We start from the raw sequence: 15,303 nt of genomic DNA on the forward strand, positions 1-15,303 counted from the left end.
ACCATGGCCAACAGGCTTGGGGACAACTTCTTCCACTAGGCCATCAGACTGCTTAATTCATGCTGACACAGTTGTATTTCTATGTTATATTGACTGTCCTTTTGTACATACTATTTATTATAAATTACTATAAATTGAACATTGCACATTTTGACAGAGACATAACATAAAGAGTTTTACTCATATATATGAAGGATGCAAGTAATAAAGTCAATTCAATTCTATACAAAAGACCCAACCACTAAACACAGCCATCAATTACTCGTGTCCACACTGCACCAGAACATGTGATCCCGGTTCGCCCTCTACAGCCACCTGAGGACCCTCCAATAGACAATCCCGAAGGAAAACATCTTATTCGACTCGAGTGATCGCAATACCATTGCGTTTCAGAATGCCCAGGACTGAAATTTGGTTTGGAAATACATGAAAAATATTTATGGATGGAAAGTCAAAAAAGTAAAATTCTGATAAATGGTAACAAAGTGGTATTTGATCAATTTTACAACTAGATGCAGGCTCTGAAGATAGATCCTCAAATTGTGCAATGATCAACAGCATTGCGAGGAGAGAGTACATCTTTCATTTTTATAATCCTCTGGAAGATTTCCCCCCATTATAGAAACATAGAAAATAGGTGCAGGAGTAGGCCATTCGGCCCTTCGAGCCTGCACCGCCATTTATTATGATCATGGCTGATCATCCAACTCAGAACCCTGCCCCAGCCTTCCCTCCATACCCCCTGACCCCTGTAGCCACAAGGGCCATATCTAACTCCCTCTTAAACATAGCCAATGAACTGGCCTCAACAGTTTCCTGTGGCAGAGAATTCCACAGATTCACCACTCTCTGTGTGAAGAAGTTTTTCCTAATCTCGGTCCTAAAAGGCTTCCCCTCTATCCTCAAACTGTGACCCCTCGTTCTGGACTTCCCCAACATCAGGAACAATCTTCCTGCATCTAGCCTGTCCAATCCCTTTAGGATTTTATACGTTTCAATCAGATCCCCCCTCAATCCTCTAAATTCCAACGAGTACAAGCCCAGTTCATCCAGTCTTTCTTCATATGAAAGTCCTGCCATCCCAGGAATCAATCTGGTGAACCTTCTTTGTACTCCCTCTATGGCAAAGATGTCTTTCCTCAGATTAGGGGACCAAAACTGCACACAATACTCCAGGTGTGGTCTCACCAAGGCCTTGTACAACTGCAGTAGTACCTCCCTGCTCCTGTACTCGAATCCTCTCGCTATAAATGCCAGCATACCATTCGCCTTTTTCACCGCCTGCTGTACCTGCATGTCCACTTTCAATGACTGGTGTATAATGACACCCAGGTCTCGTTGCACCTCCCCTTTTCCTAATCGGCCACCATTCAGATAATAATCTGTTTTCCTATTTTTGCCACCAAAGTGGATAACTTCACATTTATCCACATTAAATTGCATCTGCCATGAGTTTGCCCACTCACCCAACCTATCCAAGTCACCCTGCATCCTCTTAGCATCCTCCTCACTGTTAACACTGCCACCCAGCTTCGTGTCATCCGCAAACTTGGAGATGCTGCATTTAATTCCCTCATCCAAGTCATTAATATATATTGTAAACAACTGGGGTCCCAGCACTGAGCCTTGCGGTACCCCACTAGTCACCGCCTGCCATTCTGAAAAGGTCCCGTTTATTCCCACTCTTTGCTTCCTGTCTGCTAACCAATTCTCCACCCACACCAATACCTTACCCCCAATACCGTGTGCTTTAAGTTTGCACACTAATCTCCTGTGTGGGACCTTGTCAAAAGCCTTTTGAAAATCCAAATATACCACATCCACTGGTTCTCCCCTATCCACTCCACTAGTTACATCCTCAAAAAATTCTATGAGATTCGTCAGACATGATTTTCCTTTCACAAACCCATGCTGACTTTGTCCGATCATTTCACCGCTTTCCAAATGTGCTGTTATCACATCCTTGATAACTGACTCCAGCAGTTTCCCCACCACCGACGTTAGGCTAACCGGTCTATAATTCCCCGGTTTCTCTCTCCCTCCTTTTTTAAAAAGTGGGGTTACATTAGCCACCCTCCAATCCTCAGGAACTAGTCCAGAATCTAACGAGTTTTGAAAAATTATCACTAATGCATCCACTATTTCTTGGGCTACTTCCTTAAGCACTCTAGGATGGAGACCATCTGGCCCTGGGGATTTATCTGCCTTCAATCCCTTCAATTTACCTAACACCACTTCCCTACTAACATGTATTTCGCTCAGTTCCTCCATCTCACTGGACCCTCTGTCCCTTACTATTTCTGGAAGATTATTTATGTCCTCCTTAGTGAAGACAGAACCAAAGTAATTATTCAATTGGTCTGCCATGTCCTTGCTCCCCATAATCAATTCACCTGTTTCTGTCTGCAGGGGACCTACATTTGTCTTTACCAGTCTTTTCCTTTTTACATATCTATAAAAGCTTTTACAGTCCGTTTTTATGTTCCCCGCCAGTTTTCTCTCATAATCTTTTTTCCCCTTCCTAATTAAGCCCTTTGTCCTCCTCTGCTGAACTCTGAATTTCTCCCAGTCCTCAGGTGAGCCACTTTCTCTGGCTAATTTGTATGCTACTTCTTTGGAATTGATACTATCCCTAATTTCTCTTGTCAGCCACGGGTGCACTACCTTCCTTGATTTATTCTTTTGCCAAACTGGGATGAACAATTGTTGCAGTTCATCCATGCAACCTTTAAATGCTTGCCATTGCATATCCACCGTCAATCCTTTAAGTGTCATTTGCCAGTCTATCTTAGCTAATTCACGTCTCATACCTTCAAAGTTACCCCTCTTTAAGTTCAGAACCTTTGTGCAATTATGCAATAGCTTTCTTGGAATCTATCAGAGTCCCTCTCTCAGAAGAGTTCAGTATGTCTGGTAATTCCTGCACAAAGGGCACAGATTGCAGCCCTGGAAGTACCTTGGGATGAACTTGGCGGAAGCCTATAAGTGACCTTCAGACATAGCTTGGCTTATTATCTCTCAGAGTCCGTTATTTATCATTAGGTCCAGTGACCAGCATATAGTCATGTTCTGGGCCAGTGCAATGACAGTGGTGGAATAAACTTGCAGGAACTTTAGTTTTTCAGGACTACAGCAAAACAAGCATTGGGCCCAATCCTCAGAACGCCACACATCAGTCATGTGAACATTCTGATAATACAGCGCTAACCAAGTATCTCTTACAATACTCTGCTTGCATCTAGAAGGACAGATGTGCTCAACACTCCATCAAAGCATGGTAGAAATTTCTGAGGTTTTCATGAAGGAAAGGACCATGAGCTAAAATTAGAGGAAAGGACTTAAGCATCTTTTAAACAGAAGGAAAAGTTTGCAGCTTTGCAAAACGTAAGACCACAAGTAAATAGGACAACTAGCCACTCAGGCCTGCTCTGTCACTCATTCTGATCTACCTCACACCTCAACTCCTCTTTTATGGCCAATTTACCACAGCCTGGAATTTCCAAATCCTTCGGAAGTTTATCTGGCTCCTCTTTAAGTATAGGAACAGCTTACATTGCTACATTCCTACCTTCGAGTGCAGCCTTAATTTTTTGAGACCTGCTACACAATAAAATCAAGCTAGCTCTATTATTTTGTTGTCAGGCTGATTTATTATTTTATTGTCACTTTGGATGAACTCTCCTGAGAATGCCATCAGTAATTTGACAAATGGTCAGTCACTATGAGCACTTAGCTATATCATTGTTGTGACAAATTTGCATAAGTAGGAAGATTATATGTTATGAAATAAATAGTATTTCCTTTTATTAAAAATTTTAAAAATCTCAGCGAATAATATAATTGATTGGTCTAATGTCCCAGATATAAGAAAATAAGTATTTCAAACTTTACCAACATACAAAGCACTGTTTAATCCCTACCATCCGATCATTCCTTGACGTAGTTCCTCTAGCCTTATTAGTTTTGCAGACAGCATGTATTCTTGTTGGATATAATGCTGTAGTTTTATGTTAAAGCTCATTTCTCTATTATATTCAAAGCACTGCAGGGACGGATTCTCAATTCACTTGGATGGTGCAAGCAGTAATGGGAAATAACAGAGAAATTTTGAGAAAACCTTTATTAATACTGTATACAGCATTGTTACCAATTGATGTTACATTACAATAGCAAAATTGCACACCCTGCTTTGTAGTGATTATGTTCATTTTATTAATACAATGAACTGGGAAAAAAGCTGAGATGGAGCAGCCCTCCCCTTTCTGAATAATTCAATCTTTGTACTGATGCTGTGGCATAGTGCTTTATGACTCTTTGCATTGGGTTTAATTTAGCACAGAATGATGAGACTACAGGTTCTCTCTAATCTGCTGGCTGAATACGAAATTAATTTCCAGTGGGTAAATGCGTGATGCAAAATTATGTACAATTTGCATGAGGGGACATACAGGGTGACTCCTCCTGACAATGCCACACTGCTAGAGCCTATTGTGTTTGAGGCACTTCATAATTGTACAGCACTCGATGATTTACCATGACACCAGTCTATGCTTTACTTGACCTCAGAGAGCTGGACGGCTTATATCTGTATGGCACAGACAGCAGCCGTTCAGACAATGGAGTCTGTCAAATCTCCCGAGGGGACAATCCCATTAGTGACATTTCTCCTCATAATTTTCCTTCTCACCCTACAATGTATTTTCCCTCTCACATGCCGATAATTCCGTTTTAATTTTTTTGTCATTAACCTACACTAAATGGTATATTTACAGTGGCCAATTAACCTGTAGCACACCTTTTAGGTATGAGAGGAAATCAATGCACTTGGAAGATATCCACATAATCACAGGACGTGCACATTCCACAGCATGCCGGCAGCCCATGCTTAAAGAGTTAACTCCTAATCATCAATATCCCTCACTTTGAATGCAATATTCAAAATACAACAACATCACAAGTTCTGAAGCATTGCATGATTTCTTAACAGCATAAATGAGGAACAGATATTCTGTAACAGTGGACCACTTGCACAGGATGGATTTGTCCCACTGAGACAGGGAAATGATGTTAGGGTGAAAGGAGAGCTGGAACATTTGGTCATGAGGAAGAAAGAGGCATACTTAAGGCTTAGGAAGCAAAAATCAGTCAGGACGTTTGACAGTTATTAGTTGGCCAGGAAGAAGCTTGCAAAAAAATTTAGGAGAGCTGGAAGAGGACATAAAAAGGTTTTGCTGGGTAGAATTAAGGAAAACCCCAAGGTATTCTACACGATTGTGAGGAAAAAGAGGATGACGAGAGTGTGGGTAGAACCACTCAGGGACAAAAGGGAAAAACGTAACTGGAAGTGGAGGAGTTAGGGGAGGTGCTTGATGAATAACTTGCTTCGGCTTTCACCAAGAAGAGGGAGCTTGACAAATGTGAAGTCAGTGTAGAATAGGCGAATATGCTGGAGCATAGAACATAGAACAGTACAGCACAGGAACAGGCCCTTTGGCCCATAATGTTGTGCTGAACCAATTAAATGAGTAATCAAATGGCCATATGTTAATCTCTTCTGCCTACACAATGTCCATATCCGTCCATTTTCCTCACTTTCATGTGCCTATCTACAAATTTCTTAGAAGTCCCCATTGTATCTGCCTCTGCCACCACACCAGGCCACACATTCCACACACCCACACTCTCTGTGTAACAAAACTTGTCCCTCACATCTCCTTTGAAATTACTCACTTTTAGCTTAAGTGCATGCCCTTTGGTATTAGACATTTCAACCCTGGAAAAAAGATACTATCTGACTACTCTATGCATCTCATAATCTCATAAATCTATCGGATTTCCCCTCAGCCTCCGCTGCTCCAGAGAAACAACCCAAGTTTGTCCATCCTCTTGTTATATAACATTCTCTCTAATCCAGGCAGCATCCTGGTAAACCTCTTCTACAGCCTCTCCAAAACCTCGACATTCTTCCTACAACGGGACGACTAGACTGTTAGCAATATTCCCGATGTGACCTAACTAGAGTTTTATAAAGCTGCAACATAACTTCCTGATTTTGGAACTCAATGCCTCAACTAATAAAGGCAAGAATGCCATATGCCTTCTTAACCACCCTACCAAACTGTTTAGCCACTTTCAGGGAGTGATGAGCGTGGATGCCAAGATCCCTCTGTTCCTCACAAAGAGGGACCCTGTTGTTGGCCTTGACCTTAACAGTATACTGTCTCTTTACATTTGAACTACCAAGGTACTACACTTCACATTTGGCCAGGTTACACTTCATCTGACATTTCTCCATCCATATCTGCAACTGATCTATATACCACTGTATTCTTTGCCAGTCTTCTACACTATTAACAATGCCACCAAATTTCATATCATCTGCAAACTTACTAAACCACCCCCCACCTATATTTTCATCCAGGTCATTTATATTCAGCACAAACTCTAAAGGTCCCAGTACAGATCATTTCAGAATCCCACTAATCATAGACTTGCAGCCAGAACAAGTCCCTTTGATCACTGTCTTCTATGGGCAAGTCAGTTCTGAATCCAAATGGCCAATTCACCATAGATCCCATGCATCTTAATCTTCTGGATGAGCCTCCCATGAGGGTCCTTGTCAAATGCCTTACTAACTTCCATGTAGACAATATCTCTAGCTCTACCTCATCTATCACCTTTGTCACCTCATCAAAAAACGCAATCAAGTTAATAAGACATGACTTGTCACACACATAACCATGCTGGCTCTCTCTAACTAGGCTATAGTTTTCCAGATGCTCATAAATCCTGTCCCTAAGAATTCTCTCCAGTAACTTCCCTACCATTGACATGAAATTCACTGGTCAGTAGTTTCCAGGGTTATCCTGGTTCCCTTCTTGAATAATGGAAAAATATTAGCTATTTGCCAGTCCTTTGGGACCTAGCCTATGGCTGGAAAGGACAGAAAAATATTGGTCAAAGCCCCGGTAATTGCTTGTCTATTTTCTTGCCTCTCTCAATATCCTGGGATATATCCCATCAGGCCCTGGGGATTTATCCACCTTAATGCTCTATAAGCCACCCAACATTACCTCCTCCTTTGCTTCGAAATGCCCTAGTACAGGGGTCCCCAACCTTTTTTGCACTGCGGACCAGTTTCGTATTGACAATATTCTTGCGGACCGGCCGACCGGGGGCGGGGGGGGGGCGGTGGTGGTGGTAGGGTTGCCAACAGACAAGAGTAGCAGTCAAGTACGTTGGGTTTACCCCGAGAAAGACTACAATGACCATGAAGCCTTGCGCGAGCACCAGTGCGCATGCGCGTACGATTTTTTCTCTACAAATCATTTTTGGCGATTCTGTTTGGCGGGGGCGCGTTGTTAATCACGACCAGAATATCGGTGATAAGTGGCTAATACACTCAATTTCGTTTCTAGAAGGGTTTATCTAACGAATTTAATATTAAACACACAGCACATATTTTCCTCACATGAATATAGTGATAAGTCAATTATCAGGGGAGGACAGGGGAGCTTGAAGTAAGTGTTGAACGAAATTCCAGCAGAAGTGGTTGAGGCAGGTTCGATATTATCATTTAAAGAAAAATTGGATAGGGATATAGACAGGAAAGGAATGGAAGGTTATGGGCTGAGTGTAGGTCGGTGGGACTAGGTGAGAGTAGTGTTCAGCACGGACTAGAAGGGCAGAGATGGCCTGTTTCCGTGCTGTAATTGTTATATGGTTATATAAGTCAATAGCATCATAACATTTTAAGTAACATTAGGATATTAAACAAGCAGCACATGTTTTCCCCATATGAACATATAAAATCATTGCAACACACCAATATCGCTGAATCAGTGGGAGCCCTGGGCTTGTTTTCCTGCAACAAGACGGTCCTATCGAAGGGTGATGGGAGACAGTGATAGTCGAACGGGGTTCCTTACGTCCAGTCTATTCCGCAATTTAGTTTTCGTTGCATTCATTGCAGAGATATGTTGGAAATGGAAGCAACGTTTTCAGTGCTTTCATGGCTATCTCAGGATTTTTAGCCTTGACTTTGATCCAGAATACCGGCAGAGATGTTATGTCAAATATACTTTTCAGCCCGCCGTCATTTGCAAGCTCGAGGAGTTGATCTCCTTCCCGCGCTGACATGGATGACGCACCGGTAATGACCTCGCATGCGTAATGGCTCAACAGTGGCCGTGACAGGGAATGAGGAACGGTGCAGCTGACTCATATCGCCAAATCATATCATTTCCTCGCGGCCCGGTAGCACATGCTTTGTGGCCCGGTACCAGTCCGTGACCTGGTGGTTGGGGACTGCTGCCCTAGTACATCATTACCTTTGGCACTGACCTCCCTACCTTCCATGTCTTGTCCTTGGTAGATACTCATATAAATACTTATTAAGGACTTAAGGATCCTCTCCATCCAAGCAAATGTTCCTTCCTTTTTCCTTGAGTGATTGTACCCTCTTCCTAGTTACCCTCATGATCTTGTTGCATATATAGAATGCCTTGGGATTCTCTCTAACCCTACTTGCCAAGGACTTTTCATGGCCCCTCCTGGTTTTCCTAATTCCCTCCTTGAGTTCTTTTCTGGCTCTTTCTAATCCTCAAGGGCTCTTTTTGATTCCAGTTTCCTAAACTTTACATACTATGCCCTTTTTCTTCTTGACTAAATTCATCACCTCCCTCAACATCCAAGGTTCTCTTGCCTTGCCATCTTTGACCTTCCTTCTGGCCTGAACATACCTGTCCTGTGCTCTGAGTGATTGGTCTTTAAACACCCCCTACACGTTGGGCATGAGCTTTCTTAAAAACAGCTATTCGCAATTAACTCCCCCTAACTAAATAACTCGGGATGTTATTTTAAATAATGCCATTGCGTTGTTAGTAACTGAATTGCCAGCATGCAGTTTTGCACCGAATGGAATAGCACTGCAATCTTGTTGTCCTCAGCAACGATAATAAATAACTAACTAACCAGCTAAATAATGCTCTCATTCTCTGCCAAGCAATTTAAACTATCTGGCAAGGTCCATGCTTATCCTAATCTATAGCTATCTGAAAACTTAAGAAGTCGTGATCACTGCTCCCTAACTGAAAGCTCAGTTATCTGGACAGAATCATTACCCAACACCAGGTCCAGTCCAGCCACTCCTCTTTTTGGACTGTATACATACTGATTTAAGAAACCCTCCAGGGTGCACCTATCAAACTGTGCCCCATCTAAAGCTCTTGCACTCAAAGTCCTAGATTATATTAGGGAAGTTGAAATTCCCCACGACACCATCTCTATTGTTTTTACACCTTTCCTTAATCTGCCTGCATCTTTCCCACCATATTAGTGGCTATTGGGGGGTGGGGGGGAGGGGGAACTGCAGTACAATCCCAGAGTGATTGCACCCTTCCTACTTTTGTGAGACTCAGTGGACAAACCCTGCATGATGTCCCCTCTGACTGCAGGTGCAATACTGTCCTTGATTAGTAGCACAACTACCCCTCTACTTTACCTCCCTCTCTAACTTCTCTAGAACTTCAAAACCTCGGGATATTCCTGTCTCTCTCTCAACCAAATCTCTGTAATGGCCACAAAAACATAGTTCGATGTACTGAGCATCTCAGGGTTAAGAAAGAGGCAGCATTAGAACTTCTGAAAAACATTAGGATAGGCAAGTCCCTGGGCTGGATGGGATATACGACAAGCTGCTACAGGAAGCAAAGGAGGAAATTGCAGGGGTGCTGATGACTATCTTTGCACCCTCCCTGGTCACAGAGGTAGTACCAGAGGATTGGAGGGTGGTCTGTTGTTCAAACAAGGTAATAGGGATAATCCTGGGAATTATAAAACCCGTGAGTCCTTTGTCAGTGGTGGGCAAACTAGTTGAGAGGTTTGTTAGGTACATGGTTTGCAAGCATTTAGAGAAAAATAATCTTATTGGTGATAGTCTGCATGGCTTTGTCAATCAGTGCCTTATGAGTGGTACATGTGGTGTATATGGATTTTACCAAGGCAGCTGACAAGGTTCCTCGTGGTATATTCTTATAGAAAGTCATGAAGTATGAGATCCATGGAAACATGGCGGCGTGGATTTGAACGGCTTGCCCACAGAAAGCAGAGAGTAGTGGTATTCTGCATGGAGGTTGCTGGCGAGTCATGTTCTGCAAGGATCTGTTCTGGGACCCCAGCTCTTTGTGATTTTCATAAATGACTTGGATGAGAAAGTGAAAGAGTGGGTTAGTAGGTGTGCAGATGACATGAAGGTCATCAAAGTATGTAGACCATTATACAACACTGAAGTTCATCTTCTTGCAGGCAGTCACAAAACAAGGAAACACAGTAAAATTTGTGGAAAAAAACCACACACACCAAAGGCCGTTCACATATCCAATGTGCAAAAGAGGATAAATAACACAAATAGTTTTAAAAAAAAGCAAACAATTAACACGAGGACATGAACTGCAGAGTCCCGGAAAGTGAGTCCACAGCTGCAGAGCCAGTTCGGCTCTGAGGCGAGCGACGCTCGGCCAAGAGTCTCAATGGCTGCAGGGCGACAACGGCTCCGGAATCTAGCGGTGTGGGACCCAACAGTCCTGCACATTCTGACCAATAGTAGCGGTAAGAACAGAGGGGGGGCGGGGAGAGAGAGAGAGAGAGAGAGAGAGAGCAAACAAAAGCAGACCGACAGTGCTGAACACCTGTACGTTTTCTGCTCCCCGGCCTTGACGATAAAAATCTTGCTCAACATTTTAATTGCTGCAAAGTAATGTAACCGAGCGTGGGTTCATCTTCTGCTTTCAGGTCTTGATGCAGTGACCTCCCCCAGCAATGCCCATACCGGCACTCTTGAAAGTTAGTACACAAAAATCCCCCCAGGAGATCACTAAAGTGCTAGTTCATTTAGTCAGTCAAAAGTACATCTCTTAAAGGGAAATTACAGACTGCACCAATCACAGTGCAGAAGGAGTATATCTACTAGAGCATCTGGTAGTTTTGTGAGCTGCTTGCAAAATGTCACCATTGGTTACCAGTGCCACCAGGCAGAGTGGTCCAGCACCGTTTTGCGGCTATAGTAGAAGTTGTCATAGTTTACAACAGGATGGAGACAGGATGCAGAATGGGACAGAGGAGTGGCAGGTAGAGTTCAATCCAGAAAAGTGTGAAGTGATGCACTTTGAAAGATTGAACCTGAAGGCAGAGTACAAGGTTAATGGCAGGATTCTGAGCAGTGTGGTGGAACAGAAGATCCTGACTCCATTGATCCCTCAAAGTTGCTGCACAAATTGATAGTGTGGTTACGAAGGATTATGATGGCCTTCAGTTAGTGGGTGGATTGAGTTCAACAGTCAGAGGGTGATACCACACGGCGTAGAATTTTACAAAAAAATTAAACATAAACATAAACAAAGCAAATAACCTACATGCAAAAGAAGACATTGTTCAAAAAACAAAATACTGAAAACTTGAGTTGTAATGAGGCCTTGAAAGTAAGTCATAGGATCAGTCCAGAGTCGGGGTGGATAAAGTTACACACACCGGTTCAGGAGCCTGATTATTGTAGAGTAATAACTGTTCTTGAACTTTGTGGTGTGCAACCTCAGGTTTCTGTACCCCCTGCTTGATGTTAGTAGCGAGAAGAGGGCATGGCCTGACTGGTGACGATCTTTGATGGAAGATGCTGCTTTCTTAAGGCAGCACTCCATGTAAATGTATGCAGGGGTGGGGAGGGCTTTGCCTGTGATGGACTGGGCTGTGCCCACCACTTTCTGTAGCCTTTCTATTCCTGGGCATTGGTATTCCCATTCCAGACTGTGATGCAACCAGTTAGGATACTGTCTGCTGTGCATCTACGGAAGTGTGTCAATGGTTTTGGTAACCTGCTGGATCTATGCAAACTTCTAAGCAGAGGCACTGTTGAGGCTTCCTTGTGATGACAGTTACATGCTTTTCCCATGTAGATCCCATGACACGTCAGCACCAATGAATTGAAAGCTACTGGCTCCCTTCACCTCCGCTTCCCCAATGGGGACTGGCTTCTTCTCTTGTAGTCAATAATCAGCACTTTGAACTACTCAACATCATGGCTAAAAATAAGCTAATGAAACGGCAGTACAGACAGTTCGACTCAGACGTAGTAGATGTAAGCCTCAGCTATGAGTTGAGGTAGCCCGTTCAAAAGCATCAGAAATGTTTGATATCTTTGGATTTGGGAGGAAAATATTCAATGAATATCCTGCACCTAATCGCCTTCTGGAAATTCCACTTGTTAGTGCTGGACGAAAAACTGAATTACATTGGGCTGTAATATCTTCCTGACTGAAAAGTCCAGAGTGACATTATAAAGGTACACCTGAAAAAAAATCACTTAGAAAAGGTGTCAGGAAACTAGCGTCACCAATAAAATCATATTCCAATTTGGAACTAAGTTGCTGCATTTTTAGTCAATAGAGTGACAGAAGTCTGAAATATCCCTCTCTGTGCAGTACTTCTCAATGATTCCAAGAGACAGTGGAACATGAGCACATTCTTGACTGCTTACAAGAGACTTGAACTTGTGCATTGTACTCTGCTGCCACAAACTCAGTTCCCTTCACTTCAAATGAATTCCTACCTACCCGAGAATGTCAATGAGAAACAGGGTAACATTGATGAAGGATAAAAAAAAGTCAAAATAATGTTGGAAAAGATATCATTAAAACAAATCTGATACTTCCACACCTGAGTTGGCAACAATATTGTGTAAACTGAAGACAGCAGCATCATTGGCAAAAAGTTTAAAAGTCCACCTGTACCTCCTGGTCATTGAGTGTGGTGGAAATTTGGAATTACTTTTGAGTTGGAATGATTGTCTTTTGTTGAGTCCCTTTGGTATATTCTCCTAACTTTATACCCAAGAGTAGCTTATGTACTAAGCTCAAAAAAGACATTAACTCTCTTTTAGTCTTTTCTTAAGACATACAGTAAGTTTCATGTTAATTAATACATGAGAGGCTTATTGAGAGAAAAATCGTTTTTGTCTCTCTTTTATGACTCCACACTTTACAGTAATTTTGAAAATGGAAGGATACAAGTCTTCCAGGTTGTTCATTGCGTTGCACTAGGATACGTTTCACAAAGAAAAATTCTTTTGCATGACATTGTTATTGGATGGTAATAGCCTCATACATTTTGCAGAGTTGCCATTTGTGTTATCAATGTTATAAAGTTACTTGTCTGACACTGTACGTGAATTATTACTATCACCTTGTTTATGTTAAAAGCAACAGTAAACGCTGTTTCTAATAGCTAAATCCAGCTAAAACTTTAGGCACTTTCAAGATCTAAATCAAGATTAATGGCAGTTCATAATAAAATCCTTTGTGGTTTGACAACATCCCAGTAAATTACATTGCATTGCACGTTGAATTATAATGCACACCAAATAAAGAGTTTTCAAAGCTTTCTTGTGCACATATGCCATTTGCATTAAAATAAATAGTGTACTTTTTACGTACAAATTAAACATCTAAAGTAGTCAATTATTAAAATATGCTTTTGTTCTTCTTTATCACAACAGCAAAATGTGAACTCACCCACAGCTGGTTTCTAACAAGCTGTCGCCAACCTGCAGTGAAGCCATTCCGAAGTCTGCTATTCTAATGTTATTCTTTTCATCCAGCAATAAATTTTCTGGTTTCAAGTCCCTGTGGCTGGAGGGAAAAGAGTGAGAATTATTAAGGTTGCCCACAGAACCTCCATCTACATGGAAAAAAAAACTAGGTACATTTGACTTTGCTTCCAATCTAATCCTGCTCAAGTTGCTTCCATTTCAATCACTCAATGCTACAATTATTTAGCTAAGTCTCTGACAGATCTGCCATCTGCGGTAGGAAAGCCTCATAAGAGAACATTTAAAAAAAAGAAAAGCTGCATGAATAAATGATAAAATAATACATTACATCTCAAGCAGTAAAATATCCAGACACACTTCTCATTAATGTTTTTCGAGGTTGCATAGTATTTCAAGAAATTCTCCAAGAAACCAATTAAATTTCAAGGGTATGCAAGAAATGGGGCCTGGGTGAATCTCAAAGTGCAGCAAACACCACCTGATGAAACAGATGATGAACCACCGGGATTTCTGATTAGTTAGATAGCAGATTATGATAGATTTAATGAAATCTGTTTTGCAGTCACATTAGGAGTACAAGTTTCCCTGGCAGAAATGAACAATTTGTTCAGTACTACCGATTGTAATTGGACTTTCTGTATTTTATGTTAATTTGTATGTTCCATGTAAGCAGGTTAATTTTTTTATTGACAAACAGGGAGGCAGGGTAGCATAGTGTTTAGCACAACCCTTTACAGTACCAGCGACCTGAGCTCATTTCCTGCCGCCGTCTGTTCTCCCTGTGACTGCATGCATTCCGGGTGCTCCAGTTTCCTCCCACAGTCCAAAGACATACCAGTTGATAAGTTAATTGGTCATTGTAAACTGTCCCGTAATTAAGCAAGGGCTAACTCAGGGTTGCCGGGTGGCATGGCTCGAAGGGCTGGAAGGGTCTATTTTGCATTGCATTGCATTGCAAAAACAAATAAATAATTTCAGTAGAAGAAACTGACATTAAGTTTCAGAGATATTTACTCAAATACAGGAGCCAGAAAATTCCTGAGTTTAGTACTTTAAGTATTAAATCAGTAATCATTAGTCTTTTTGATTTTACATAACCTACTTTCTCAGTCCGGTCTTTTATTTTGTTTTTAATTTATTTTGTGCTGCATTCTTTTGGAAAGACTGAGAAGCTGTTCACCCATCTTCAGGGATTGGCACCAATAGCTTTGGATTTATGAAGAGAGTGCTGTGGAAAGCGCTAATAGATAAGCAGGGCATCTCGGATTAAAATTAGAACAAATTCATCATGGAAAAGCAGCTTGACAGCAAAGAGCCATCATGACCTCGGTAAAGAAGTAAATTAAAATGGACCAAAGAGAAGAACTTTAGATAAGATCAATGGGCAAAGTTTATGTTTAACAACATTAGGAAAGGTGAGATATAGGATGATATCCATGAACACACTTGTTTCAAGGGTGAAGTTGAAACCTTCTTGCAGAAGTAATTACCACCTTCAGGATTGAAGGTTGAAAAAAAATAATGGAAAACGTGGAAACCAGATGAAACTTCTTAGAATTCAAAGTAAAATCATCTTAAATCCTCTCCTTTTAACCAGTACTGGATCAGTAAAGAAATACATTAGGCTTCAGATAATGAGTTCACAGATATGCAATGTCACCTACAGGATTTAAAATCCAATGTTTAAAATCATTAAATATTGT

The 15,303-nt window shown here is 41.6% G+C and overlaps 1 protein-coding gene across 1 annotated transcript in view; it reads right to left on the reverse strand.

Annotated features, from left to right (window-relative positions):
* The window catches only part of LOC134354260 (serine/threonine-protein kinase BRSK2-like), a 1,028,846-nt gene that overhangs the window by 209,267 nt on the left and 804,276 nt on the right, over positions 1-15,303 (reverse strand). Inside the window, 1 exon segment of the mRNA XM_063063164.1 lies at positions 13,563-13,679. Coding sequence (XP_062919234.1) covers positions 13,563-13,679 — 117 coding nt within the window.

The sequence above is a fragment of the Mobula hypostoma genome, chromosome 11, assembly GCF_963921235.1.
Source record: "Mobula hypostoma chromosome 11, sMobHyp1.1, whole genome shotgun sequence".
Classification (NCBI taxonomy): Eukaryota; Metazoa; Chordata; class Chondrichthyes; order Myliobatiformes; family Myliobatidae; genus Mobula; species Mobula hypostoma.